We start from the raw sequence: 27488 nt of genomic DNA on the forward strand, positions 1-27488 counted from the left end.
AATTAAAGACACGCACACAGAAATACAGAGGTGTGAAGTGGGGAATCAGGGGTCTCACAGCTTTCAGAGCTGAGAGCCCCGAGCAGAGATTTACCCACATATTTATTAACGGCAAACCAGTCATCAGCATGGTTTCTATAGATATTAAATTAACTAAAAGTATCCCTTATGGGAAACGAAGGGATGGGCCGAATTAAAGGAATAGGTTGGGCTAGTTAACTAACAGCAGGAACACACCCTTAAAACACAGATCGCTCATGCTATTGTTTGTGGCTTAAGAATGCCTTTAAGTGGTTTTCCACCCTGGGTGGGCCAGGTGTTCCTTGCCCTCGTTCCTGTGAACCCACAACCTTCCAGCTTGGGCATTAGGGCCATTATGAACATGTAACAGTGCTGCAGAGATTTTATGGCCAGTGTTGGGGCCAGTTTATGGCCAGATTTTGGGGGGCTTGCTCCCAACACTCCCTGTGTCCTCATGGTCATCCCTCTATATGTCTGTGTCTTAATCTCTTAATAAGGACCTGTGGGATTAGGGCCCACCTCAGTGACCTCATTTTACCTTAATGACCTCTTTAATGACCCTATCTCCAGCAGACACAGTCACATTCTGAGGTACGGAGTTAGGACTTCAGCATAGTAACGGGGTGGGCCATGACACTTACTAAAGCTGTTCATAGCTGCCGCTGCCCACGGACTTAGGAACATTCTCCCTCTGTGACACACAAAGCGTCTCGTGGAGGTGTTGGCTCCCTGACCACCACAGAGCTCAGGTGACCATCTTCCTTGTCACTTTTAGCACCCTGAACATGTACTCTTAGCACACAGCCTCAACCCCTGCCAGACTGTGGGCGGCCAGGGACACAGGTGTTCCAAACTGTCTTCTATTCCTGTCTGCATCTGGCAGAGCACCTTTACCACTGAGCTCAGTAAATAACTTAAAAAAAAAAATACCTATAGATTGTTTTTTTGTTTGTTTTGTTTGTTTGTTTATTTGTTTGTTTGTTTTGAGATGGAGTTTCACCCTTGCCACCCAGGCTGGAGTGCAATGGCGCAATCTCACCTCCACCTCCCAGGTTCAAGCGATTCGCCTGTCTCAGCCTCCTGAGTAGCTGGGATTACAGGCACATACCACCACACCCAGCTAATTTTCTGTATTTTTAGTAGAAATGGGGTTTCACCATGTTAGCCAGGCTGGCTGGTCTCGAACTCCTGACCTCAGGTGATTCACCTGCCTTGGCCTCCCAAAGTGCTGGGATTACAGGCATGAGCTACCGCAACCGGCCAATACCTACAGCTTTTTAACAAAAGGAACTGAATATCTCACTTTGAAACCATAATAGTAAGACGTGGCTTTGGCTGGATTCCTCTAGCTCACCTGTGTCAAATCACACACTGGACAGACTGAGACAATACGCAAGGTTGACCATAAGCCACACGTATCCCAGCGTGGAAAAACGCAGTGAAGACTTAATGAGTAGCTGGCATTTATTTTTTCCTTTGCATGAGCTACTTTTCCATTTTACAAATGTCTTTTCTCAACTAGAGTCTTTCTCCATTAAAAAAAATTCATTCTATGTCAAACGCATTTTCACATTATCTACAATACATAGATAATAACATTACTGTGTATTCATGTGAAGTAATTATCCTTTTATTCTTTATCCTATGTTAGCCAAATAAGATGGCTCAAAATGGCAAGAAGAAACATTTATTTGGGAAGGATGTACATTTGTATGTCTCTAAAAAATGGAGGGTTTTAAGACTTCCCTCATTTATAAGAAATTGCCGTGATTCGTTTATTCGACATAAACCTAATGGCGTAATTCATAATTTCCTGTGGGAATCATGTGCAACCTTGACGTATTGGATCTGCGGAGGAGGAGAAAATGCAAGATCCCAGCTGTATTCTGGTGATAACAGCTTGGTGGGTTTATTGAGGTAAAAATACTTGTTCAGGTGCTTTTCATAGGTGCTATTGAGTCCATTTTTGATGTCATGAATAACTCCGTTCAGATATTCCTCGATGAAGTCTAAAATATTACGGGGTGTGCCACCAACCATCAAGCTGCCATAATAGAAATCCCCCTGTCCAAACGGGATGCTAGCTGCTGAGGTCGGCCTCCTCTCATAAGGGAAGTTCTTGGTGTTTCTGAAATACCACCAGGCATGGAGCTGGGCCACCAACGGGCCCAGCGTCTCCACCCCGAACTCATTCTGGAAGACCTGGTTGACTGCCATGCTGAAGAGGAAATCCACCTCATCTTGGATGTGACTGGTGATATGTTCACCCAGGCTCTTCATGTACACCAGGGAGCCCTCGAGCCACCACCTCTCGGCGTCCACTTCAAATGCTTTGAACGTTCGAAGAGGACTGGGCTGTATGTCAGGCAGCTGGAGGAAGGCGTCCACCATGATGTAGAAGATCACGCGGTAGCCTGTCATGAAGTGCTTATTCGCGGAGTGTAGGAACAGCCTCAGGTACTCCTCTGCAAACCTAGGTAACACACACCGGAGAAGGGACTTACTTTTCTTTTTTTTTGAGATGGAGTCTTGCTCTGATGCCCAGGCTGGAGTGCAGTGGCACGATCTGCGCTCACTGCAACCTCCACCTCCCAGGTTCAAGCAATTCTCCTGCCTCAGCCTCCCAAGTAGCTGGGATTACAGGCACCTGCCACCACGCCTGGCTAATTTTGTGTGTGTGTGTGTTTTTAGTAGAAATGGGGTTTCACCATGTTGGCCAGGCTGCTCTCAAATTCCTGACCTCAGGTGATCCACCCACCTCGGTCTCCCAAAGTGCTGGGATTACAGGCATGAGCCACCGTGCCCGGCCAACACTTACTTTTCTAAACATGATCAGGAGAAGAGGCGGCTGAATGCGCTAACGTGGGTGTCCTCTGATGCTAAGGAACTTGGGAGGTATAAGTGTGGAAGAGTCGGGCCCACAGCTTCAGCTGAGTCGGTGAGTGGGAAGGAATGTCCTCACTCGGAGGGACTGAGAAAACCCACCATGTTTTGGAATGGCTGTTGCGAAGAAAGGGAGCAGGAGCTAAATGGATATGAGTCAAAAGGTTCCCACTGGTGTTAAGGACTTGGCCATCGACAGAGAAACCTAGCACACCTTTTGTACAAGCCAGCCAGAAATTGAAGGAAATCCTATCTACAGTAGTCCATTTCCAAGACAAAGGGCCTTAAATCAGCTTAGGTCAGCAAACTACAAAAGAAACAGGATATACTAGGCCCCAGCTTATATAGCCAATGCCTGCTTGTTGGCCTCCCACCTTAGTTGCCCTCACCCAAACCAAAAAAGTTTAGTCAAAAAAGTTTAAAAAGATAAAACTTTACTAGTCTGCAAAATAGCTCACTTTGTCTGTTCTTATCAGCCTACTCAGCTACTTAGGTCCTAAGTCAGATACTTGAAGAGCCCCTGAGCTGACCACGATTGCAATGCATTGTGGGCTGCAACAAAATGCAGCAAAACCACCCTAAAGAAAACACCTAAAGCCCCTGCTCAACAACCAATAGGTGACGTCTGGGAAGATTGTGACCCCGCCCCCCACAGTACTCAGCCTATGAGCAACTGGGGGAGGGGCCTGCGCGCTACGGGATAAATGGCTTGTTGAAGCTGTGCTGGGTGTGCCTGCCCATCAGACACCCGATCTTGCAAGACTGTCATTAAAAGTCTCACTTTCACTGTTCTCCAGGTCTCTGAGTCCATTCTTTGGTTTTGGAAGGGTGAGTTCCTTTCTCACAGAAATCATGGCTATTGTTATCATTAATTATGCTTGATTATGGTTGGCTCTTTGGAGGTCAAAGACCCGTGAATGCCGATCCACATTTTCCCAAAATAAAAAAGGGCAAAGGTGAGTGGCACCTACCTGCCAGTAGCAAAGACCGCCAGGCCCACGGTGATATTCCGCCTTCTGTAATGTTTTTCCAGGACCTGCCTGTCGAAAGTCCCTTCCCATACGATGGGAGCAAGCCAGTCTGTTTTCGTTATAACATCAGGGCGTTTTCTGTGGAACAAGAACCAAATTAAAACAGGGCTTGCTTTACTGAGGCGCCGGCAGCAGGTGCCGAGCAGTAATGACTAATGCTTAGAAAGCACCAACTGCACGCCCGGCTCTGTGTTTGAGTGCATTATCCCACTGGATTCATCTTTGCAATGCCCTATGCAGTGAGTGCCACCACCCCTGATCTCCACATGGGGAACCAGAGGCACACACGATTGAGTAAGTTGCCCGACATCGCACAGTTAACACATGGGGGTTGGGATGCCACACCTAGCCCACCTGGCTCCTGGGTTTGTGTGTTCCTCCCCCAACCACCTGCCTTTGAGCCCAGGAGCTGCCTTTTCTGAGCTCTGACTGCAGCTCAAAATTAGGCAGCCCAGAGTTAGAACACTCTCCAATCATTTACCGAAGCCAAGATGGGAGGCAGGAGATCACCTCCCTTACTCAATGCCTTTATTTTTCCCTCCTTGTCTACTTTCTTTTTCTCTCTCTCCTTTTCCTACAAGTTTCTGGGGATGCCTTTTTTTTTTTTTTTTTTTTCAGCTTCTCCCTCATGCTTTAGGCCCATCAGTGCAATGCAGCAGAAATGAGAGATGAGTCCAAAAAGGGAGACAGCCATCCGATTTGCCTTCAATACAACAAGACCACAGCAGGATTTAAGACAGGCTATTAAACATCTGGAAATCAATGAATGTAAACCACCATATTGAAAGATAGAGAAGATCAATCACATGCTCAACTTGGAAAAAACACCCTACAAAGTTCAATGTCGATTCATGATAAAAGCTCCCAGAAAAAAAGTAATAGACGGGAATGCCCTCAACTTGATAAAGAACATCTACAAATATCTTCTAGCTCACACACTTCATAGTGAAAGACTGAATGGTCTTCACTTTCGGTGAAGTGAAGCACTTTCACGGTGTTGGCCAGGATGGTCTTGATCTCCCGATCTCGTGATCCGCCCTCCTCGGCCTCCCAAAGTGCTGGGATTACAGGCTTGAGCCACCGCGCCCGGCCTCAGTTTTCTATAATAATATTTTGCTGAAAAGTTTTGCATTTATATTCATATGGGATATTGGTCTGTAGTTTTCTTGTGATACCTTTGTCTGGTTTTGATATCAGGGTAATACTGGTCTAGAATGAGTTGAAAAATACTCCTTTCTCTTTTAATATTTTGAAGAGCTTGTGAAAGATTGGTATTAATTCTTCTTTAGCATTTGACATAGTTTAACAATGACATTTTGTGTTTCTGGGCTTTTCTTTGTAGAAAGATTTTTATTACTAATTCAAAGTATTTACTTATTATAGCTCATTCAAATTTTCCCTTTCTTCTTTAGTCTTTCTAGGAATTTCTTCATTTCACATAGGTTATTTAATTTGTTGGCATACAATTAATCACAGTATTCCCTCATAATCCTTATTATTTCTGGAGGTTGGTGGTCATGTCCTCTCTTTCACTCCTGATTCTAGTAATTTCAGTTCTCCCTTTTTATCTAGGTCAATCAAGTTATACTTTTGGCAAATTTGTTTATCTTTTCAAAAAACCAATTTTGGTTTTGTTAACTTTCTCTATTATTCTTCTATTTTTTATTTAATTGATTTGCTCCTCTTTTTTTCCTGTGCTTGCTTTAGTTTTATTTGGTTCTTCTTTTCTGATTTTCTTAATGTATACATTTTCCTTAACGTATAAAGCCTAAGACCAGCCTGGTCAAAATAGCAAGACCTCATCTCTACAAAAAAAGACTTGGGATCTTTCATTTTAATGTAGGCATTTATAGCTATAAATTTCTCAGTAAGCACTGCTTTTGCTGCACCCCATAAGTTTGGCATGTAGTGTTTTTATTTTCAATCACATTAAAATATTTTTTAATTTCTCTTGTGATTCCTTTTTGAGTATTTAGGAGTGAATTGTTAAATGTCCACACATCTGTAAATTACCCAAATTACTTTCTGTTACTGATTTCTAATTTTAGTATTTAGAAAAAAATGATCAAAGAACATATTTTGGGCTGGGCGCGGTGGCTCATGCCTATAATCCCAGCACTTCAGGAGGCCGAGGCGCGCGGATCACGAGATCGGGAGATCAAGACCATCCTGGCCAACACCGTGAAACCGCGTCTCTACTAAATACATAAAAAATTAGCCAGGCATGGTGGTGGGTGCCTGTAGTCCCAGCTACTTGGGAGGCTGAGGCAAGAGAATGGTGTGAACCTGGGAGGCAGAGCTTGCAGTGAACTGAAATCGTGCCACTGCACTCCAGCCTGGACAACAGAGCTAGACTCCATCTTAAAAAAAAAAAAAAAAAGAAAAGAAAAGAAAAACAAAAACAAAACAACAAACAAAAAAAAACCTACAGGAAAGATGAAATATGAATAAATGGTAAACATATAAAAAGATACTCGGGACGCTGAGGCAGGTGGATCACCTGTGGTCAGGAGTTCAAGACCAGCCTGGCCAACATGGTGAAACCCTGTCTCTACTAAAAATACAAAAATTAGCCAGGTGTGGTGGCAGGTACCTGTAATCCCAGCTACTCAGGAGGCTGAGGCAGGAGAATCACTTGAACCCTGGAGGCAGAGGTTGCAGTGAACCAAGATCACGCCATTGCACTCCAGCCTGGGCAACAAGAGCAAAACTCTGTCTCTAAAAAAAAAAAAAAAAAAAAAAAAAATACTCAAACAATACAATTACAGAAATGCAAATTGAATTGAGGTCTTAACTAGCAGCTTTACCAAACATCAGAAAGCTTGTAATACTTTATGCACTGTATACAAGAAGATAAAATGGTACCATTATTAAAAGGAAATTTAGCCATTTTAAATTTACATCCAAAATTTTAAATGTCTGCATTCTTTGGCCTAATAACTTCATTTTAGAAATGGATCTCACATAGGAAGTCATACATCTGTGTAAAAAAAAAAAAAAAAAAAAAAAAAAAAGGGCTACAGTTAGTCACCAGAACTTTGCCTACAATAGCCCCCAAACTGTAAATAACCCCAAACCTACATAGGAACACAACACAAAGTTGAACACTACACACACTTCACAAAGGATGAGGCTGCCCCTGAGTGCTACCACCAAAGTCAAGCAGCATCATCAGTAGCATTTTCAAGCTGTTTCCGAAGAGACGTTCTTGCACTGCGTAAACCAGGAAAGCCAAGCCAGGTAGCGTGAATCTGATTCTTCATGACCACCGTCATCGCCTGGTTCGTGATCAGCGGACCCTGGTTTGTTTATAAGAGCCTCGAAAATAAAACTCCAATTCCAGAAACCTCGCAGGAGAGCTGAATTTGGTGACTGGGGAAGAAAAACCTATCACGTCAAGGTGAGGTATATCGTTCGTGTGCGCACGCAAACAGGCATTTTTGTTCTTACCTAGGATGAAACCAGTCTGAGAGTCGAAGTTCTTCTACTTGGTGATTCCTGGGTACAAAGAGAAAACCGAGTGATTACAGGGAGGGAGCCTGTTCAATTTTTGTTCTTACCTAGGATGAAACCAGTCGGAGAGCCGAAGTTCTTCTACTTGGTGATTCCTGGGTACAAAGAGAAAACCGAGTGATTACAGGGAGGCTGTTCAATGTTTATTGAGCCTGCAATGGGCAGGCCCTGTTTGGCATTTTGTCAACATGTGTCAATCCAAATCAGAGTCGGGGAAGCCTCCTGGAGAGGAGATATCTCAGCTGGGTGGGGAAGGGTGTGAGCTGGTCTAGGAAAGAGATGTAGGGAAAGGAGGTCACGGCCACAGGCAGAATGTCAGGAAAGAGTATGGGTGTTGGGAGGAAGATTTTTTTTTTTAAAAAAAGGAAATGCCCGGGCACGGTGGCTCACGCCTGTGATCCCAGCACTTTGGGAGGCCCAGGCGGGCGGATCACGAGGTCAGGAGATCGAGACCATCCTGGTTAACACTGTGAAACCCTGTCTCTACTAAAAATACAAAAAAAATTAGCCGGGCCTGGTGGCGGGCACCTGTAGTCCCAGCTACTCGGGAAGCTGAGGCAGGAGAATGGCCTGAACCCGGGAGGCGGAGCTTGCAGTGAGCCGAGATCGCACCATTGCACTCCAGCCTGGGCGACAGAGCGAGACTTCGTCTCAAAAAAAAAATAATAAAAAATAAAAAAATAAAGAAAGGAAATGAACAGATCAGGTAAGAGAATGTATATTCAGACAAAAACATAGATTTAATTAATTTATTTACCAAACAGAAGCGTCTTTGCTACATGTTGTAAAGAGGTGGGGAGGAGGCATCCAGAAGTTCGTCTTTGATTCTGTTTGCATTTATTTTGTTATTTATTTTAAGAGATGCGTTCTCACTTGCATGATCACAGCTCACTGCAGCCTCAAACCCCTGAGCTCAAGCCATCCCCCCCACCTCAACCTCCAAGGTATATGGGACCACAGGCACAAGCTACCTCCCTTTGCATTTCAACACTGCATTCATCTAGAGTGTAATTGTGCTTTTAAGCTATTAGCAAGCTTATTAGGCAACCTCTGTTTCGTAACCCTAGGAGGATTTTTTTTTTTTTTTTTTTTGACAGGCTTTCACTCTGTCACCCAGGCTGGAGTGCAGTGGCACCATCACAGTTCACTGCAGCCTCAACCTCCTGGGCTCAAGCGTTCCTCCCACCTCAGCCTCCCAGGTAGCTCAGACCACAGGGGTGTGCCACCGTGCCTGGCTAATTTTTAAATTATTTGTAGAGACAGGGTCTCCCTGCGTTGCCTAGGATAGTAACCCTGGGATATTTTTAAGTAAAATAAATGACTTCAAGACTGTCTCCTTTTATGGCATTCTCATGAGTGTCCTTAGCCACAGACGTTCCATGATTGGATTCCACAGGGCAAGACACATCAAAATCCAAATTGTCCACACCAGACTTCAAAAACATGAAGCGACAAAGGGGGAACTTAATTTAAGGTCCTCATTCTTTCACCATGCTGGTCTTAATTTCTGGGGCCCTGCAGAATGACCAGAGCAGAGAACATCCTGGCTGAAGAGGGTTATTGTAACCTAAAGAAAAAAATCACCCTTGACAGAGATTTTTTTTTTTTTTTTTCAAGACGGAGTCTTGCTCTGTCTCCCAGGCTGGAGTACAGTGGTGCAATCTTAGCTCACTGCAACCTCCACCTCTTGGGTTCAAGTGATTCTCCTGCCTCAGCCCCCCCAGTAGCTGGGATTACAGGCATGCATCACCACACCCAACTAATTTTTGTGTTTTTAGTAGAGATGGGGTTTCACCATGTTGGCCAGGATGGCCTCAAACTCCTGACCTCAAATGATCCACCTGCCTCAGTCTCCCAAAGTGCTGGGATGACAGGAATGAGCCATCACACCCAACCTGTCCTGTCCTGTCTGTAACCAACCCCCAAATCCTCAAGCTCACCACACACACACGTGCACACACACACACAAGCGCACACACACGTGCATTACATACACACCAGCCTACACATAACACAGACAGTGGTGTCTTTAGAGATTAGCGCTGTCTTTAGTTTTCTGTTTCCCTTGCCTCTCTTGCCGTTAGGACCCAGTTGACCCCCTCCAGCCTTGCTTTGCAGTTCGTGGAATATTTAGACAACAAATATTCTCGCTGGCTGAGATGCCTTTTCTATTTTTATTTTTACTTTTATTTTTATTTTTATTTTTAGAGGGAGTCTTGCTCTGTCTCCCAGGCTGGAGTGCAGTGGCACGATCTCAGCTCACTGCAACCTCTGCCTCCCGGGTTCAAGCGATTCTCCTGCCTCAGCCTCCCGAGTAGCTCAGATTACAAGTGCCCACTGCCACACCCGGCTAATTTTATTTTTATTTTTATTTTTATTTTTTGTATTTTAGTAGAGATGGGGCCAGGCTGGTCTGGAACTCCTGACTTCAGGTGATCTGCCTGCCTCGGCCTACCAAAGTGCTGGGACTACAGGCATGAGCCACCGCACCTGGCCTGAGATTCCTTTTCTATAGAGAGGTTTGCCAGGCAAAACACAGGATGTCCATTCAGTTTACAATAAGCAATGAATAATTTTTTCGTGTAACTATTGCATGGGACACACTTCTGTTAAAAATGACTCACTGTTTATCTGAAATTCAAATGTAACTGAGCATCCTGTATGTATATTTCCTAAATGGATCAACCCAACCAGTGAATAATTCCTTATTCTTTAAATAAATGAAAAAAAAATAATTTAAGTTTTAAATTTGAACAAAGACCCATTGCAATTTCAATAACAAAATATCTAGAATCAAGATCCATTTATTTATTCATTTCTTACCAAATAATGAGTGAGCACCTCCTACATGCCAGGCCCCCGGCTATGGTTCTGGGGTAGATGGCAGGATCTGTGCCGTGGATTAACGTGTGGGTCCCTGTCCCCCTTCTGCCGAAGATGAGCCCATCATTAACCTCAAACAGATCATCTGAAACCCTTTATAACTGGCCATGCATCCTTTTCATTAAGGTACAATCCTCCAGGAGGACAAACGACACAAAATACATGGCACCAAAGCAGTGGGGGTGGTCATTTTGTTTTGTTTTTTGAGACAGAGTCTCACTCTGTCTCCCAGGCTGGAGTGCAGTGGTGTGATTTCAGCTCACTGCAACCTCCGCCTCCCAGATTCAAGCGATTCTCCTGCCTCAGCCTTCCCAGTAGCTGGGATTACAGGCACCCACCACCATGCCCTGCTAATTTTTGTAGTTTTAGTAGAGACAGGGTTTTGCCATGTGTCTTGAACTCCTGACCTCAAGTGATCCGCCCATCTCGGCCTCCCAAAGTGCTGGAATTACAGGCGTGAGCCACCGCGCCTGGCCTTGTTTTTCCTTTCCTTTTTTTTTTTTTTTTTTTTTTTTTGCATGATTTACTTTTACTTTATTTCCCCTTTATTTATTTTTTTTTTTTGAGACGGAGTCTCGCTTTTTGCAGTGTTTCAATGCAAGCTCCACCTCGCTTTACGCCATTTTTTAGAGCTGGGACTACAGGCGCCCGCCACCGCTCCCGGCTAATTTTTGATTTTTTTAGTTCAGCGGGGTTTCACGTGTTAGCCAGGATGGTCTCGAAAACGTGATCCACCCACCTTCTAAAGATTACAGGCTTGTAGGTGGAATCAGCCGTACAAAAACATTCTAAAGCTAGTAGGTGGAATCCCCTGCACTCACCCAGTTTCCCCTATTATTAACATCTAGCTTTAGTAGGGTACTTTTGTTCCAATTCATGAAGCAACACTGATGCTCTATTATTAACGAGATCCATATTTTGGTTGGATTTTCTTGTTTTCCCCTAATGTTCCTTCTCTTTCTCGGGGTCCCACCCAGCACGCCACACGCCAGTCAGCCTACTGTCTGGATCCCACCCAGGACGCCACACTCCACTCAGCCTCCTGTCTGCACAGGTTCCTCTTGACTGCAGCCGCCTCTCAGACCCCATCATGACTTCCTGTTGATGCTGACCTTGTCCGCCCGGCTAGGGTTGTGTTTTCAGGTCTCTCCACGCACAGACTGCTCTTTCTCCCCGCTTTTTCTTTATAAGGAAGCACTGCACGCAACTCACATTTCAGGACTGGGGCGTCAGGTTCTGCGTCCTTGGTGGTGGAGAATCTACAGACGTGATTTAGAATTCTTCTGCATACGGGAGATTTGTCTCTTCTCCCTTCTTCCTTCCTTCTATCCTTCCAACATCCAGCCAACCTGTCTTCCTTCCTTTCTTCCTTCTTGTTTTTCCTCCAATCATTCATTTACATCAGTATGAACTTGTGGAAATTCATTTCATACTCTGGGTTATAATTCTATGTTACTTTCTTTTCACGCTCAAGTGGCTCCAGCTCTGGCCATTGGGAGCTCTCCCAGTTAGCTCCCATGTCCCATTTAAGTGGCATACTCCCTTAAATATAGAATGTTTTAAAAATCCCTTCCATCCTTCCTGGCATTATGAGATGCTCTGGGCTCATCTTATAAATCTCCTGCCCGAATCTAGAATCACCCACTTCTCCAAGAAGCCTTGGTTGCTTTCCTGGAGAATGGTGCTAGAAACCAAGATCTGGGCACCAGGTGTGCTCATTGCTAGCGGGGTGTCCTTCCTCCTAGGCCCTCTCAGCTAATACAGCAAGGAAATAAACACTAACCTGTGTGTATATGCACATATCTTCGAACATCTTGACACGTAAACATCTCTGTTCACAGTAAGGTAAACGTGAGTTCATGCTGAGGTCTCCAGCTTCAATCCATTCCCACCCGGATCATTGTGGCCCCTTTCTTCCTTATCTATGAAGTCCCCTCCAACAGCAAGAAACCTGCTCCCCCATGCCCCATTCATTTATTTAACTGATTCAAACATACATGTAGAGCAGCAGCAGAATTGTTAACTCATTCTCCTGTGGGAAAAAACCTTTATCGACCCAAACACAGTGCTCATGTGCAGTTTCTATTGCTTCTACTTTTAAACTCCACTCATTCCCAGCTGGGCACTGTGGCTCACACCTGTAATCCCAGCAGTTTGGGAGGCTGAGGCAGGCAGATCACCTGAGGTCAGGAGTTCGAGAGCAGCCTGGCCAACATGGTGAAACCCCATATCTACTAAAAATAAAAAACTAGCCAGGCGTGGTGCCACGTGGCTGTAGTCCCAGCTACTCGGGAGGCTGAGGCAGGAGAATAGCTTGAACCCAGGAGGCAGAGGTTGTGGTGAGTCGAGATCATGCCACTGCACTCCAGCCTTGGTGACAGAGACTCTGTCTCAAAACAAAACAAAACAGGCCAGGCGCGGTGGCTCAAGCCTGTAACCCCAGCACTTTGGGAGGCCAAGACGGGCGGATCATGAGGTCAGGAGATTGAGACCATCCTGGCCAACACGGTGAAACCCTGTCTCTACTAAAAAATACAAAAAACTAGCCGGGCGAGGTGGCGGTGCCTGCAGTCCCAGCTACTTGGGAGGCTGAGGCAGGAGAATGGTGTGAACCCGGGAGGCGGAGTTTGCAGTGAGCTGAGATCCGGCCACTGCACTCCAGCCTGGTGACAGAACGAGACTCCATCTCAAAAAACAAAAAACAAAACAAAACAAAAAAACAAAATAAACTCCACTCATTCCCAAGTTATTTTAGGTCAGTAGCTTTTTCTCTCACCCCTTCCAGTGGGCTTGTTCTGTACATGTGGGATACAGATTATTGTCTCACAGTCTGCATTGCTTCCTAGGATACCTCGAACTTCCTAGTTTTTAAAATTTACATATGTTAATTTCACTGTTCGTGCTGTAACATCCTGTGGGTTTTTTTTTTTTAATGCAAAGTTACATGTGTCCATGGTTACACTGTCATACAGAACAGTTTCACTGCCCCCCAAAATTCCTTTGTGCTTCACCTATTCATCCCGTCCCTCATCTCCACCCCATGGCAACCACTGATCTTTTTCCTGCCAATATAGTTTCGCCTTTTCCAGAATGTCACATGAGAATCACACAGCATGCAGCCTTTTCAGGTGGTCTTTTTGTACTTAGCAATATGCATTTAGGGTTCCTCCAGGTCTTCTACCACTTTTGATAGCTCATTTCTCAGCTCACCGCAACCTCCGCCTCCCGGGTTCAAGCGATTCTCCTGCCTCAGCCTCCCAGGTAGCTGGGATTACAGGCCTGCACCACCATGCCTGGCTAATTTTGTATTGATAGTAGAGACAGTGTTTCTCCATGTTGGTCAGGCTGGTCTCAAACTCCTGACCTCAGGTGATCCGCCCGCCTCGGCTTCCCAAAGTGCTGGGATTATAGGCGTGAGCCACTGCGCCTGGCCAGCTCATTTCTTTTTACTGTTGGGTGATATTCCATTGCACGGATGAGCCACAGCATGTTTATCCTTCTCCTGTTGTGTGTTGGTTTCTGGTTTGGAGCGTTTCATGAACTACAGCTTGTTTATCATTCACCTGCCGAAGGGCATCTAGTTTGTTAGTGGTTTGAGGCATTTATGAATAGAGTTTCTATAAACATCTTGTGCAGGGTTTTGTGTGGACGTAAGTTTTTTAATCAATTGACTAAATGGCTAGGAGCACAGCTGCTCCATGGCATGATAAAGCTGTATCTAGCTTTCTAAGGAACTGCCACACTGTCTTCCACAGTACCATTTTGCATTCCCACCAGCAATGAATGAGAGTTCCTGTCGCTCTACTTCCTCACCAGAAGCTGGTTTTCAGATTGTAGATTTTTGGGTGTTAGCCGTTCTAATGGCTGTGTAGTGGTACCTCCTGTTTTTATTGCAATTCCCTGATGACAAATGAGACTGAGAATCTTGGCGTTTGCTTATTTCCCATCGGTATATCTTCTCTTGTGAGATTCTATTCAGTTCCTCTGCTTATTTTTAAATGTTTTAAAAGCCAATATTTAATTTTTAAATTCAGGTGTTTGTTTCCTTGTGGTCAAATTTTAAGAGCTCTTTGCATATTGTGGATACAAGTCCCATAGCAGATATGTGTTGTGCAAAGCCTTCATTTTCAAAAACCATGATCTCTCATGATACTACTGCTGTTCAAACAGCCTCTGGAAACACCGCATTGCTTATGAGGAAGACCACGAAGAGTGGTACAGAGAAAGCAAGAATTTGAGTTTTTCTAGATGAGAGAATATTAGCAGATGTATGAGTCTGTTTTCATGCTGCTGATAAAGACATACCCAAGACTGGGAAGAAAAAGAGGTTTAATTGGACTTACAGTTCCACATGGCTGGGGAGGCCCAGAATCATAGTGGGAGGCAAAAGGTACATCTTCCATGGTGGCAGGCAAGAGAAAACGAGAAAGAAGCAAAAGCGGAAACTCCTGATAAACCCATCAGATCTCATGAGACTTATTCATTATTACAAGAATAGCACAGGAAAGACTGCCCCCCGTGATTCATTACCTCCCCTGGGTCCCTCCCACAACACGTGGGCAAATTCTGGGAGATGCAATTCAAGTTGAGATTTGGGTGGGGAAAATGGCTAAACCACATCAGCAGGTTTACAGATGTGTCCTCTAGTACACGTTTCTATATGCATAGACACAGGTTGACTTTAGTCTTTTTTACATTAAACACGAAGATGGAAACTTGAGACAGTTTATAATTCCTCTAAAATGTCATGCTCACCTTTATTTTTTATTATGCTTGTTTTATAAAATATTATATCCCTGGCATTGTCTTTCATGTGTGTTTACTATCTACCTTCTCTAAATAGAACGAAAGCTCCCTGATGACAGGCACTTTAGTTATCACTGCATCCCCAGCACCTAGAATAGAGCCTGGCACCTAGAAGGCACTCAATAAATAATTGTTGAATGTTTAACAATGAAATAATTAAAATATGTATATTTTCCTTTGTCCCACAAAGACGAACTTCTGATTTATTTAGAGAGTAGTATTGATAGCTTTGGACAAAACTCAGCAGTTTAGATTATCTCTGCCAGCCTGGGCAACATAGGTCTCTACAAAAAAATTTCAAAAATTAGTTGTGTATGGTGACATGTGCCTGTAGTCCCACCTACTCAGGAGGCTGAGGCGGGAGGATCGCTTGAGCCTGGGACGTCAAGACTGCAGTGAGCTAATATGGCACCACTGCACTCCAGCCTAGGCAACAGAGTAAGCCCCTGTCTCAAAAATTAAATTAAATTAAATAATTAAATTAAATTAAATTAAAACCACCTCTGCCAATCACTAAAGATCATGATTCATCAATATTTTATATTTACCTGAAATAACGCTCAACCAACATCAGTGAAAAAGCAAATAAAACCAATAACAGCATTCTTTTAGAATTCATTCTCTCCTAGGGAAAAAGGGAGAAAAAATTAGATTTTAATCAATAAAAAATGACATATTTGTCATCTTCTAACAATGAGTTAATGTATGGGCCTTGGACACCAACCTTAGAGGTTGCTTCTAGAATGTTCAGCTATCAGGAGACAGCGACTTGAGTAGGGAAGCCTCTCTTCTCCTTCAAGTGCCCGGGGCCAACTGTTCCTTGTGGGCCAGCTTCAGGTGCACTCTGTCTCTCCCCGCGTTCGTATCAAAGTCTGCCTTGATTGCATAAAAGAAACGCAATAAATCTCTCCACTGCAGGGCTGTGAAAACAGAATGAGGTCTTGATGAGGAAGTCATCTTGACCTAGGATAATGTATTCTGCCCCCAAAGTCGAGTTTTTATTCTTTCTTCCTCACTGAGATAATAAGATGAGTAATCTGTTCCCAGACTATGCCAGTCGAAAAATTTACAAGTGCTCTCAACGGTAGATCTTGTAAACAGGGAATGAAGTCTAAGTTAAAAGCATGAGACTTTAAGATGGAAATCTGGACTCTCACCAGTGCCTGAGTTTGTGATGGAGGCTTCACATGGGATTTGGTTTACAAGCCCATTGGGAACATGCCACTGGGCTGTGCATCCACACAAAATGCAGGTCTCTGATTCTCTGATTTTCCTTTTTTTTTTTTTTTTTTTTTGAGATGGAGTCTTACCCTGTCTCCCAGGCTGGAATGCAGTGGCAGGATCTTGGCTCACTGCAACTTCTGCCTCCTGGGTTCAAGCGATTCTCCTGCCTCAGCCACCACACCCAGCTAATTTTTGTGTTTTTAGTGAAGACAGGATTTCACCATGTTGGCCAGGCTGGTCTTGAACTGCTGACCTCAGGTGATCCACCCACCTCAGCCTCCCAGTTATTTTCATTTTTGAACACTCATTTAACAAACATGACGCTTTAGTTCTGCACTGATAGCCATAAAGTAGCCACTTGCCACGTGTGGTCCCTGAGTGTGTGAAGTGCAGCTGCTGTGAAATGAGGTAAGCTGCAAGTGTATAAAACACGTGGGGTCTCAAAGTCAAACACAGTGCGAAAGAAAAGAATTTACCATCTCATTCATAACTTCATATTGATTACACACTGAAACGGTAACAGTCTGGGTGTTGTAGTCTGGAAATAGTGAGTTAAATGAAAAATAAATTATGAAAATTAATTCACTTGTTTCTTCTTACTGTTTGTAACGTGGCTACTAGGAAACTGGACATTGAAAATGTGGCTCACCGGCCAGGCGCAGTGGCTCACACCTGTAATCCCAGCACTGTGGCAGGCTGAGGCGGGTGGATCATGAGTTCAGGAGTTTAAGACCAGCCGGACCAACATGGTGAGACCCTGTCTCTACTAAAAATACAAAAATTAGCTGGGTGTGGTGGTGCACACCTGTAGTCCCAGCTACTCAGGAGGCTGAGGCAGGAGAATCGCTTGACCCAGCAGGTGGAGGTTGCAGTAGGCTGAGATCGCACCACTGCACTCCAACCTAGGTGACAGAGCGAGACTCCATCTCAAAAAAAAAAAAAAAAAGAAAGAAAGAAAGAAAATGAGACTCACATTGTATTTCTATGGGGGCAGTTCTTCATATAATCCCATCCTGGGCAGGCTTCAGTTGGGCCCAGTTCTTGCGCCTCTGCAATTTGAAACTGACCACCTTTTAAATTCAAGATCACTAGAAATGCCATGTGGATGGGGTAAGACAGGCCCATCTAGCCAGATTCTCTGCAGCAGCGTTCCCTCCTCCATAACATCATCCCGAGGCACCCTCCTAGCTGTGTTGATAGGCTGCCTGTCTGTCAATATCTTTCCGAGGTCAAGGTTAGGGGATGACCCTAACCTTGATTTTACCACAATCATCCAAACTCTCCTAGATCCCTCTTTAAAAGTCCTTTACCCTGGGTTAGAGTGATGTAAAGAGGTAGCCAAAGCCATCCCACGAGGACAGTTATCTTCCAAGCATCATATCTTTTGCTCTGTGTTGCGTCACAAACCAGCTGCCGTCTACTGCTCTCCTAGTGCTGGAGTCTTTCATTGGTGCTGACATCACTGGGCTCCTTTGATGATGCAAGCGTCACAGTGACGCCTCTGCCCACAGGTTCTTCCCATGGCTACGAGGATAAGACTTTGTCCCATTTGAAAAATTAAAGGATAGGCTGGGTGTGGTGGCTCATGCCTGTAGTCCCAGCACTTTGGGAGGCCAAGGTGGGTAGATCATCTGAGGTCAGGAGTTCAAAACCAGCCTGGCCAACACGGTGAAACCTCATCTCTACTAAAAATACAAAAAAATTAGCCAGGCGTGGTGGTGGACGCCTGTAATCCCAGCTACTTGGGAGGCTGATAACAGAAGAATGGCTTAAACCCATGAGGCAGAGGTTGCAGTGAGCCAAGATCATGCCATTGCACTCCAGCTCAGGCAACAGAGCAAGACTCCATCTCAAAAAAAAAAAAAGAAGAAAAGAAAAGAAAAGAAAAGAAAGAAAAGAAAAAAAAGAAAGAAAGAAAAAAGAAAGAAAGAAAGAAAGAAAGAAAGAAAAGAAAGAAAAAGAAAGAAAGAGAAAGAAAGAAAGAAAGAAAGAAAGAAAGAAAGAAAGAAAGAAAGAAAGAAAGAAAGAAAGAAAGAAAAGAAAAGAAAGAAAGAAAGAAAGAAAGAAAGAAAGAAAGGAAGGAAGGAAGGAAGGAAGGAAGGAAGGAAGGAAGGAAGGAAGGAAGGAAGGAAGGAAGGAAGGAAAGTTGGTTAAAGGAAACTTGTAAATATCCTTTTGCTTTTCATTTCCTTTGTTGTGTCTCCTTACTTCCTAATCACTGATTCTTACTTATGGAGAGACATTTTGAATGACCTATGTTTATGTTCATACAACAAAGGAAAAATGCAGCATCCTTCTCCTCCTTCATCCTCTTTGAGGTTCTCTCTGATCACCCCAAGAGAGTAAAACCCTTCTTATGCTGTCTGAGGATGCCATTTAAGTACTTATTTTTCTGATTACAGAAAGAGCATGTTTTTGTGTTATGAGTCAGATGCCTCACTGCACAAAGGAAATGACAATTGTACACAATTCCACCATCTTCAGACAGCCACCTTCATTCATGGTCATAATAGGAGCCTTTATTTATTTCACCCTTCTCATTTGAAAATAAAATAGTTTCTCTTATTGAAAAAGTAGGCCAGGCGCAGTGGCTCATGCCTGTAATCCCAGCACTTTCGGAGGCAGAGGTGGGCAAATCACAAGGTCAAGAGATCAAGACCATCCTGGCCAACATGGTGAAACCCCGTCTCTACTAAAAATACAAAAATTAGCCAGGCGCATGCCTGTAGTCCCAGCTACTCGGGAGGCTGAGGCAGGAGAATTGCTTGAACGCAGGAGGTGGAGGTTGTAGAGCTGAGATCACGCCACTGCACTCCAGCCTGGCAACAGAGCAAGACCCTGTCTCCGAAAAAAAAAAGAAAGAATGAAAAACTAGCATATATACATGTTAGTTTCACATAGCTGCCATAACAAATTAAACTGAGTAGCTTAAAACAACACAAATTTATTCTCTGACAATTCCGGAAGCTAGAAGCCTGAAATCGAGGTGTCTCCAGTGTCTGATGCTGCAGCCGCCCTTGGCTCCCTTGGCTTGAGTATGCATCCCTCCTCTCAGCCTCTGTCATCACACGGCGTTCTCTCTCTCTCTCTCTCTCTCTGTGTGTGTGTGTGTGTGTGTGTGTGTGTGTGTGTGTATCTGTGCCTTTCCTCCTCTCCTTAGGACATCGTCATGTTGCATTAAGGGCCACCTTACTGCAGTGTGACCTCATCTTAATTTACACCTTAACTATAATCCTCAAAGACCCGATTTCCAAATAAGATCACGTTCACAGATACCAGGGGTTAGGACTTGGGCATATGTTTTTAAGGAATACCATTCGACCCAGCAAATCAAAATAAAGCATCTTCCAGGTGTGGTGGCTCCGGCCTGTAAACCCAGCACTTTGAGAGGCAAAGGTGGGTGGATTGTTTGAGCTCAGGAGTTCGAGACTAGGCAACATGGAGAAACCCTGTCTCTACTAAAATAAAAAAATTAGCTGGGTGTGGTAGCACACACCTGTAGTCCCAGCTACTCAGGAAGCTGAGGTGGGAGGATCTCTTGAGGCCAGGAGGCGGAGGTTGCAGTGAGCCATGATCAAACCACTGCACTGCAGCCTGGGTGACCAAGCAAGACCCTGTCTCAAAAATAAAAACAAAACACTGAACGATGCAAAGGGTTCTGCAATGCACACCAAGTCTACTTCTTTGCTGGCCCTGGCTCTCCTCCTCCTCCAGCCCAGGAGCACACACTGTAATGGCCCTTGGGGTTTATCTCATAACCCTTCTATGCATGTAGAGACATAGAGAGTTTTGTCTGTAGTTCCCTTTTGGGTACAAGTGGTGATGTGCTACACTCTTCAGCACCCTGAATTTCTCTCTCAGTATATTTTGAAGATCATTCCATTACATCTCATTCAAATTGAACTTGTTATTTACAGCCACACTATATTCCATTATATGAGTGTACCATAATTTATGTAACCAGTCTCCTATTGCCAGACATTCATGATAATGCCACCATGACAATCCTGGGACATGCTCTGCGACCACGTGTTGGCTGACACTGACTTGATCCCCAGAAATGTAATTGCTGGTGTGGATGAAAAGAGTCAAATTCTGTAAAATATTTGAAGAGATTTATTCTGAGCCAAATATGAGTGACCATGGCTTATGACACAGCCCTCAGTAGGTCCTGAGAACATGTGCCCAAGGTGGTCAGAGTAGAGCTTGGTTTTATATATTTTAGGAAGGCATGAGACGTCAATCAAATACATTTAAGAAATACATTGTTTTGGTTCAGAAAGGTGGGACAACTCAAAGCAGAGACTTCCAGGCTATCGGTAAATTTAAACATTTTCTGGTTGACAATTGGTTGAGGTTATCTGAAGACCTGCGATTAATGGAAAGGATGTTCAGGTCAAGACAAAGGATTGTGGGGACCAAGTTTTATTGTGCAGAGGAATCTCTCAGATAGCAGACTTCAGAGAGAGAGACTGTTGTAAAATGTTTCTTAAGGGACCTAAAAGGGAGCCTGGCTCTTGGTTGATTATCTCCTGGATCTGGAAAGGAAGGAAGGAAAACAAAGGAGAAGGGGATTCTCTATAGGATGTAGATTTTTTTCCCACAAGAGATTTTGTCTTTTGTGGGAGAAAATCTGCATTTCTAAATAATCTGAATTAATATAGCTAGATCTCTTTCTTCCAGGCCCTCCCAATCCTAAAGAGATTAACTAAAAGTCTAGTACCTTTTAAAGATCTGAATAGGAAACATTTGTCATCTATTGTCTCTAAGGGCAGCCACTATAAGACTCCAAAAGAACCTTGGTCTGCACAATCTTTTGTCTTAACCTGAATATTTCCTTTATATAATCCCAGGTCTTTAGACGAACTCAACCAATTGTCAACCAGAAGATGTTTAACTTTACCTACAACCCGAAAGCCCCACTTTGTCCCACCTTTCTGGACCAAAACAATGTATTTCTTAAATGTATTTGATGTCTCATGCCTCCTTAAAATGCATAAAAGCAAGCTTATAAAAAATGTATAAAACCAACTGCCTTGGGCACATGTTCTCAGGCCCTCCTGAGGGCTGTGTCATGGGCCATCATCACTCATGTTTGGCTCAGAATATATCCCTTCAAATATTTTACCAAGTTTGACTCTTTTTGTAGACACTCCTATCCATGCTTGGTATCAGCTTGAGCTATCTTTATTGCTCAAGTGAATAGGACGATTTGCTGAAGTCCGATTTGCTGAAGTCCAGGAGTATCCCCTTCTCCCCCAGAGAATCCCTGATCTCCCAACATTCGGTTGGGATCTAAGGTTTCTTTTGCTGAGCAACTCCTTTTCAGGAGTTTCAGCTCACTTCCAACAGGGAAGGCGAGTTCAGGACTTTTCCTGCTTCTGGGATGGTAGAGAGCAGTCTTCAGCCTGGGCCCCATTTCTAGGTAAGTAGCTGAATTGGAGTTTCATCTTGAAAATTCTCCCTCATGACTAAAAGTTAAGATTGACCACCAGCTGGTCTTCATTTCTGCTTCCATTACAGCTCAGTAATCATACTGTCAGAAATTGTAAGTTCCTCTTCAAAGCTTCCTTGGTCTTTCTTGCTCTGTACACAGCCCTTCCTGCTTAATCTGTAGTGAGCACTTGTTTATCTGCTTAATCTGTAACCAGCAAACCTCTTACCCTGTAAACCACCCTTCCCATCTAGTTGGTAAGGAACAGCCTCTCCCTTCCCACATAATTGGCCACATTCAATTTCAAACACTAGCCAATCAGGTCAGCTTAGACTGTGCAGGCCAACTCCAACCAATGGGGAAAGGACACAGAAACAAGAACTGCCTTAGGGATAAAAACCCCTGCCCTACCCCACTCGGTGTGCTCTTGCAATCATGACTGACGCAGGCAGCACCCTTCTGCAGAAGTAAATGTGCCTTGCTGAGAAATTTTCTGCCTAAGTGCTGGTTTTCTTTGTAGCACCAAGCATTTATTTCTAACAATATAGTTTGGTTTCATTGTCATTTTGGTCTTTCTCCCATTGGATCTGACCATCTCTACCTGACTTGGTCAAATCCAAATGAGAATTCCACACTGTGGGTAACAAGGCCTCTGGATTGGCTAAAATTCCTTGAAGCTGCAGAAAAGAAAAGAAAAAAGAAAAGAAAAGAACATGCACTTGATTTCTCTGTGTGCCTCCTTTCTTAAAAATTATTCTTTTGTTTATTTTTTCTTCCACCCTATTTCTCCCCAAAAGGGGAAGCCCTTTTGCCATCTTTGGTACCAAGTGAAAAAAAATGTCTAGAGAAGGGTTCTAATTGAAGCAGCGTCATTGTCTGAGGCAAATACCTGAGGTTAATCATTTCATACCAGGGAAATTGAGGATGCAGACACACAAGAAGTGAGTTTAAGAGCAGAGGCTTAATAGGCAAAGGAAAGAGAAAAGAGGATAGCTCTCTCACCTGCAGAGAGAGAGGGGCACCCGAGGGGGTCTTCCAGGTCCTTGGTGAAATGCATGGGGTTTTATAGACGAGCTTGAGGAGGTGGTATCTGATTTACATAGGACATGAGAGGTTCGTCAGTCTAGGTGCACCATTTGCATAGTGCATGAAGAAGCCGGCCAACCCACCCTAATCTTTTATTATCCAGATGAGGTCTCTACCTGGCTGGTGTCATATTGCCTGCTTTTTACTGCACAGGTGGCGACCAAGAAAAGGGAAAGGGGAACCTCCATGTTGAACAGACTTAGCCTCCAGGGATCCCTCTTCTATCACCACAGCTGCCAGCATTTGCCTATGTAAACTTTTAGCTTGCTTATCTATACTTGCAGCTTGATTTTTCAGGCTGCTTTTTGTTAGGAAAGAAATGATTTGGGGACTGCTTTTTATTAAAAGGAAACTTTGCTGAGGACTCTCTTACCCTCCTTCTCTGCCTAAATTTCTTTCTAGCTCCTGTATCATAATGACTGGGATCCTTAAATAACTCAGAATAAAGGCACCACTCACCCTGTGCGGGGGTGTTCTTTGTGGAGTTTTCAGAGTCATGGCAGATTCTTCTTAGGTCTAAAGTTCTGCTTTCCTGTATTGCATTACCTGACTTCTTCAGCTTTTAGAGATACCAGAGATTACTCTGTACTGTGAGAGGATTTGACCTTGTTATGTGTAATGGCAGATGAGAGCTAAAATGTTAGGGAAGCCTGAGGACAGTTTACAGAAATTGGTCATCACTACAGGGGCCACTCATTGTACATTTAGATCAGAACATTGTGCGTGCTTTCTTGGCTCTGTTCCTTAGAGGGCTCCACCCTAAAGCCAATCATCTAATCAAGCTCAGCTGAAAATACTACCTATCAAACCAGGTCACTTCAGTAAAATTCTGTGTAAAGGAAATTTACATCTTTAAAGGAAATTTCCATTTTGTAAGGACATCTCTGTCTCTGCATCTAAACCACTAGGAACTTTAACTAAGGGGGAGACAATGGCTTCATTTACATGACAGACTTTGCCTTTTTTAGATCCAAGTCTGTGCCTTTGAGATGTACATTTTTTTGCCTTGCTTCACCTAAGTCATGTATTTGGAGGTACAAATTTAGAGTTGCTTAACCTTTTAGATATGGAATAGATAATCAAGAGATTAGTGGTCTAAAGTAGGGAAGAAAAAAATTTTGAAAACAGGCAAGTGAAACATTTTAAATCTCTAAGATTTGCCTCTGTCTGGGTCTGTCAAGTCTGTGTATTCATATGTCACATAGAAATAATATTTCACTACCAATCATATGAAAGAGCTCTAATTAGTTGACTTAAAGAAAAGTAAGTGTTTTTCAGACTAATAGAAGCTAGCCCAGTGGCCTTTCAGCTCACATGACTTTAGTAATCTTTGGTAAGACTAATTTGGTAAATTTACTCTCACAATTCTCTCCAGTAATTGAAAATCTTAAAGTCATGTTGTTTTAAATTAACTCATCCTAGGTTTTTCACTGGAAATGAGGGTTTCTAAGAGAATAGTAGGAACGTCAGATGCGTTTTTGGTGAAGTTTATAAGAACACATGAGGACGTGGTTATAAAAAAACATGAGGATGTGGTTTTTGCTTAATGAAACATTTTTTTTTCTAGTTTAGAGGACCTTTCTGCTGGTGTTGAGATAAAAAGCACTATTCACATCCAACCATTCTTTCATAAACTGGTGAGTTTGCATTGGTACCTCTGGCTGGAATTCCAAGGCAAAAGCTATGGATCTCTCTTTGTATGTGTGTGTGTGAGAGTGTGTGTGTGCATGTGTGCGTGTGGTGTGTATGTGTGCATGTGTGTGTGCAAGTGTGTGCATGCGTGTGTGCAAGTGTGTGGTGTGTGCAAATGTGTGCATGTGAGTGCGAGTGTGTGGTGTGTGCAAGTGTGTGTGCATGTGAGTGTGCACATGTGAGTGCATGTGTGAATGTGTGCATGTGTGCATGAGTGTGTGCAAATGTGTGCATGTGTGTCAGTGTGTGCATGTGTGTGCATGTGAGTGGGTGATGTGCTTTGTGTGTGCTTGTGTGTGCATGTGTGTGTGCATGTGTGTTTGTGTGTGCATGTGTGCTTGTGTGTGCATGTGTGTGAGTGTGCACGTGTGCGCTTAGGTGTGTTTATGTATGCATGCATGTGTTTTGTTGTGTTGTGACCACAAGGTATCAAATTGGCTTAAAAATAATGGAGTGCTAATCATTTAAGTAAATAAGTGCAAATACTTTTCAAGTTCGTATGACTTCAGTAAATCTTCAATAAACTAGCTTTAAAATCATTGGTAAAATAAAATTAGAAATGTCTTCAGATTTGTCAATATACGTTATTATTTAGATTTATTGGTCCAATATTGTTAGTTTAATAAAAACAGTAAATCCTGAGTTATTGGCCAAAAACAGCCATTTATTTAACCTTAAGATTCTTACTTAGGTAAACACCTGAAATTCACTGGCTGTAAAAATGGTCAACAGAGAAATAACTTTAAATGATAACTATAAACCAAAATATATCTGAGACAGGTCCCAATGAATTTAGAAGTTTCTTTTGCCAAGGTTAAAGACATGCCCATGTGAGCCCCCAAAATCTGAGACTGGTCTCATTTAATTTAGAACGTTAATTGTGTCAAAGTTGAGGGCATGTGTCCATGACACAACCTCAGGAGGTCCTGATGACAGGTGCCCAAGGTGGTCTGAGCACAGTTTGGTTTTATGCATTTTAGGGAGACATAAGACATCAATCAACATATGTAAGATGAACATTGGTTCAGTCCAGAAAGGCGGGACAACTCGAAGCTGGGAGGGGACTTCCAGGTCATAGGTAGATAAGAGATAAATGGTTGTATTCTTTTGAGTTTCTGAAGAGCCTCTCAAAGGAGGCAATCAAATATATATTTAACCCATTGAGCAGAGGGCTGACTTTCAATAGCATGAAAGGCAGGTTTGCCCAAAGCAGTTCCCAGCTTGACTTTTCCCTTTAGCTTAATGATTTGGGGAGCCCAAGAGATTTTCATTTCACACCTATGGCGCAGTCTCAGAAGGTCCTGACGACTTGTGCCCAGGCTGGTTGGGCTACAACTTTTTCACACATTTTTAGGGAGACATATGACATCAATCAACACATGTAAGATGTAAAGTTCAGTCCAGAAAAAGCCAGACAACTGGAAATGTGGCCTTCCAAGTCAGAGGCAGACTCAAAGATTTTCTGATCAGCAGTTGGTTATTACCTAAAGACCTGAAATCAGTAGAAAGGAATGAGTTACAATAAGGGGTTGTGGAGACCAAAGTTTTATCACGCAGGTGAAGTCTCCAGGTGGAGGTTTCAGAGAAAATAGATTGTAAATGTTTCTTATCAGACGTAGAGCGTCTATCCTCTCAGTCTGAAGGTCTGTGTTGATGGTAATGAGGTATGTCCAACTCCCTCTTCCCATCTTGGCCTGAGCTAGTTTTTCAGGTTAACTTTGGAATGCACTTGGTAGAGAGGAGGGATCCGATCAGATGGTTGGGGGGCTTAGAATTTTACTTCTATCATAATTTCCATAAGCAATCGAGGTAAACTGTTAAAAATTAATTAGGTAAATTAACGGAATAAATGTTTGCAAGTAAACATCATAGAATTTGAAATCTAAAGTTACAATAAATTAAATGTTTGTTAAATGTCTGCATCATTTCCAATTGTTTTTAACAAAAATTTGATTATAGGAGAAAACATTTTTCTAAAAAATAGTGTGTTCTTATGAAAAGGAAATAATTTTTGTCTAATTCACAGGCTCTTTAAAAGTCATTTTTGAAACAAGGTGTATTATTAGTCAGGGTTCTCTAGAGGGGCAGAACTAATAGGATAGATGTATTCATATAAAGGGGAGTTTATTAAGTATTAACTCACATGATCACAAGGTCCCACAGAAGGCTGTCTGCAAGCTGAGGAGCAAGGAAGCCGGTCTGAGTCCCAAAACTGAAGAACTTGGAGTCCAATGTTCAAGGGCAGGAAGCATCCAGCATAGGAGAAAGGGGTAGACTGGGAGGCTGGGCCAGTCTAGTCTTTTCACATTCTTCTGCCTGCTTTTTTTTTTTTTTTTGAGACGGAGTCTTGCTCTGTCACCCAGGCTGGAGTGCAGTAGCCCGATCTCGGCTCACTGCAAGCTCCGCCTCCCGGGTTCACACCATTCTCCTGCCTCAGCCTCCCGAGTAGCTGGGACTACAGGCACCCGCCACCACGCCTGGCTAATTTTTTTGTATCGTTAGTAGAGACGGGGTTTCACTGTGTTAGCCAGGATGGTCTCGATCTCCTGACCTCATGATCCACCCTCCTCGGCCTCCCAAAGTGCTGGGATTACAGGCGTGAGCCACCGTGCCCGGCCTGCCTGCTTTTTATTCCAGCCGCGCTGGCAGCTGATTAGATGGTGCCCACCCAGACTGAGGGTGGGTCGACCTCTCCCCATCCACCAACTCAAATGTGAATCTCCTTTGGCAGCACCCTCACAGACACACCCAGGAATAGTACTTTGCATCCTTCAATCCAATCAAGTTGACATTAAGTATTAACCATCACACAAGGTAAAAGGAACCAGTACATAAGAGAGATATACAGAATGTTATAAATATGAAGAGGTATTTTTGGTAAGAAAGGTTAAAAGGAAAGTAATTTTATATGAGAA

General features: G+C 43.5%; 1 protein-coding gene across 6 annotated transcripts; it reads right to left on the minus strand.

Moving 5' to 3' along the window:
• Positions 1-1471: 1471 nt before the first annotated feature.
• On the minus strand, positions 1472-17808 carry GLT6D1 (glycosyltransferase 6 domain containing 1). Of its 6 annotated transcripts, none has more exons than XM_050760258.1 (6): positions 17672-17808; positions 15862-16057; positions 15686-15762; positions 7496-7543; positions 3876-4013; positions 1472-2494 (listed from the first exon to the last, which is right to left on the minus strand). In XM_050760258.1, the coding sequence occupies exons 3-6, from the start codon at positions 15754-15756 to the stop codon at positions 1825-1827; spliced, it is 927 nt and encodes a 308-aa protein (XP_050616215.1). In that variant the 5' UTR covers positions 15757-15762; positions 15862-16057; positions 17672-17808; the 3' UTR covers positions 1472-1824. The 6 variants fall into 6 exon arrangements, with proteins under 6 accessions (XP_050616215.1, XP_050616212.1, XP_050616209.1 ...); XM_050760255.1 differs by lacking the exon at positions 7496-7543 and adding an exon at positions 7386-7433 and having other exon boundaries at positions 1484-2494; positions 15862-16013; XM_050760252.1 differs by lacking the exon at positions 7496-7543 and adding an exon at positions 7386-7433 and having other exon boundaries at positions 1484-2494.
• Between the last annotated feature and the right edge of the window lie 9680 nt (positions 17809-27488).

The sequence above is a fragment of the Macaca thibetana genome, chromosome 15 (genome assembly GCF_024542745.1).
Source record: "Macaca thibetana thibetana isolate TM-01 chromosome 15, ASM2454274v1, whole genome shotgun sequence".
NCBI lineage: Eukaryota > Metazoa > Chordata > Mammalia > Primates > Cercopithecidae > Macaca > Macaca thibetana.

Bases quoted from the DNA above. Each gene is read 5' to 3' on its own strand.
- GLT6D1 (XM_050760258.1), bottom strand. From the start codon at position 15,756: ATGAATTCTAAAAGAATGCTGTTATTGGTTTTATTTGCTTTTTCACTG. The intron at 4,014-7,495 runs GTAAGAACAAAA...CTTGTTCCACAG, and splicing joins TCCGACTGGTTTCATCCTAG to AAAACGCCCTGATGTTATAA. The intron at 2,495-3,875 runs GTAGGTGCCACT...TGTGTTACCTAG, and splicing joins GCGGTCTTTGCTACTGGCAG to GTTTGCAGAGGAGTACCTGA.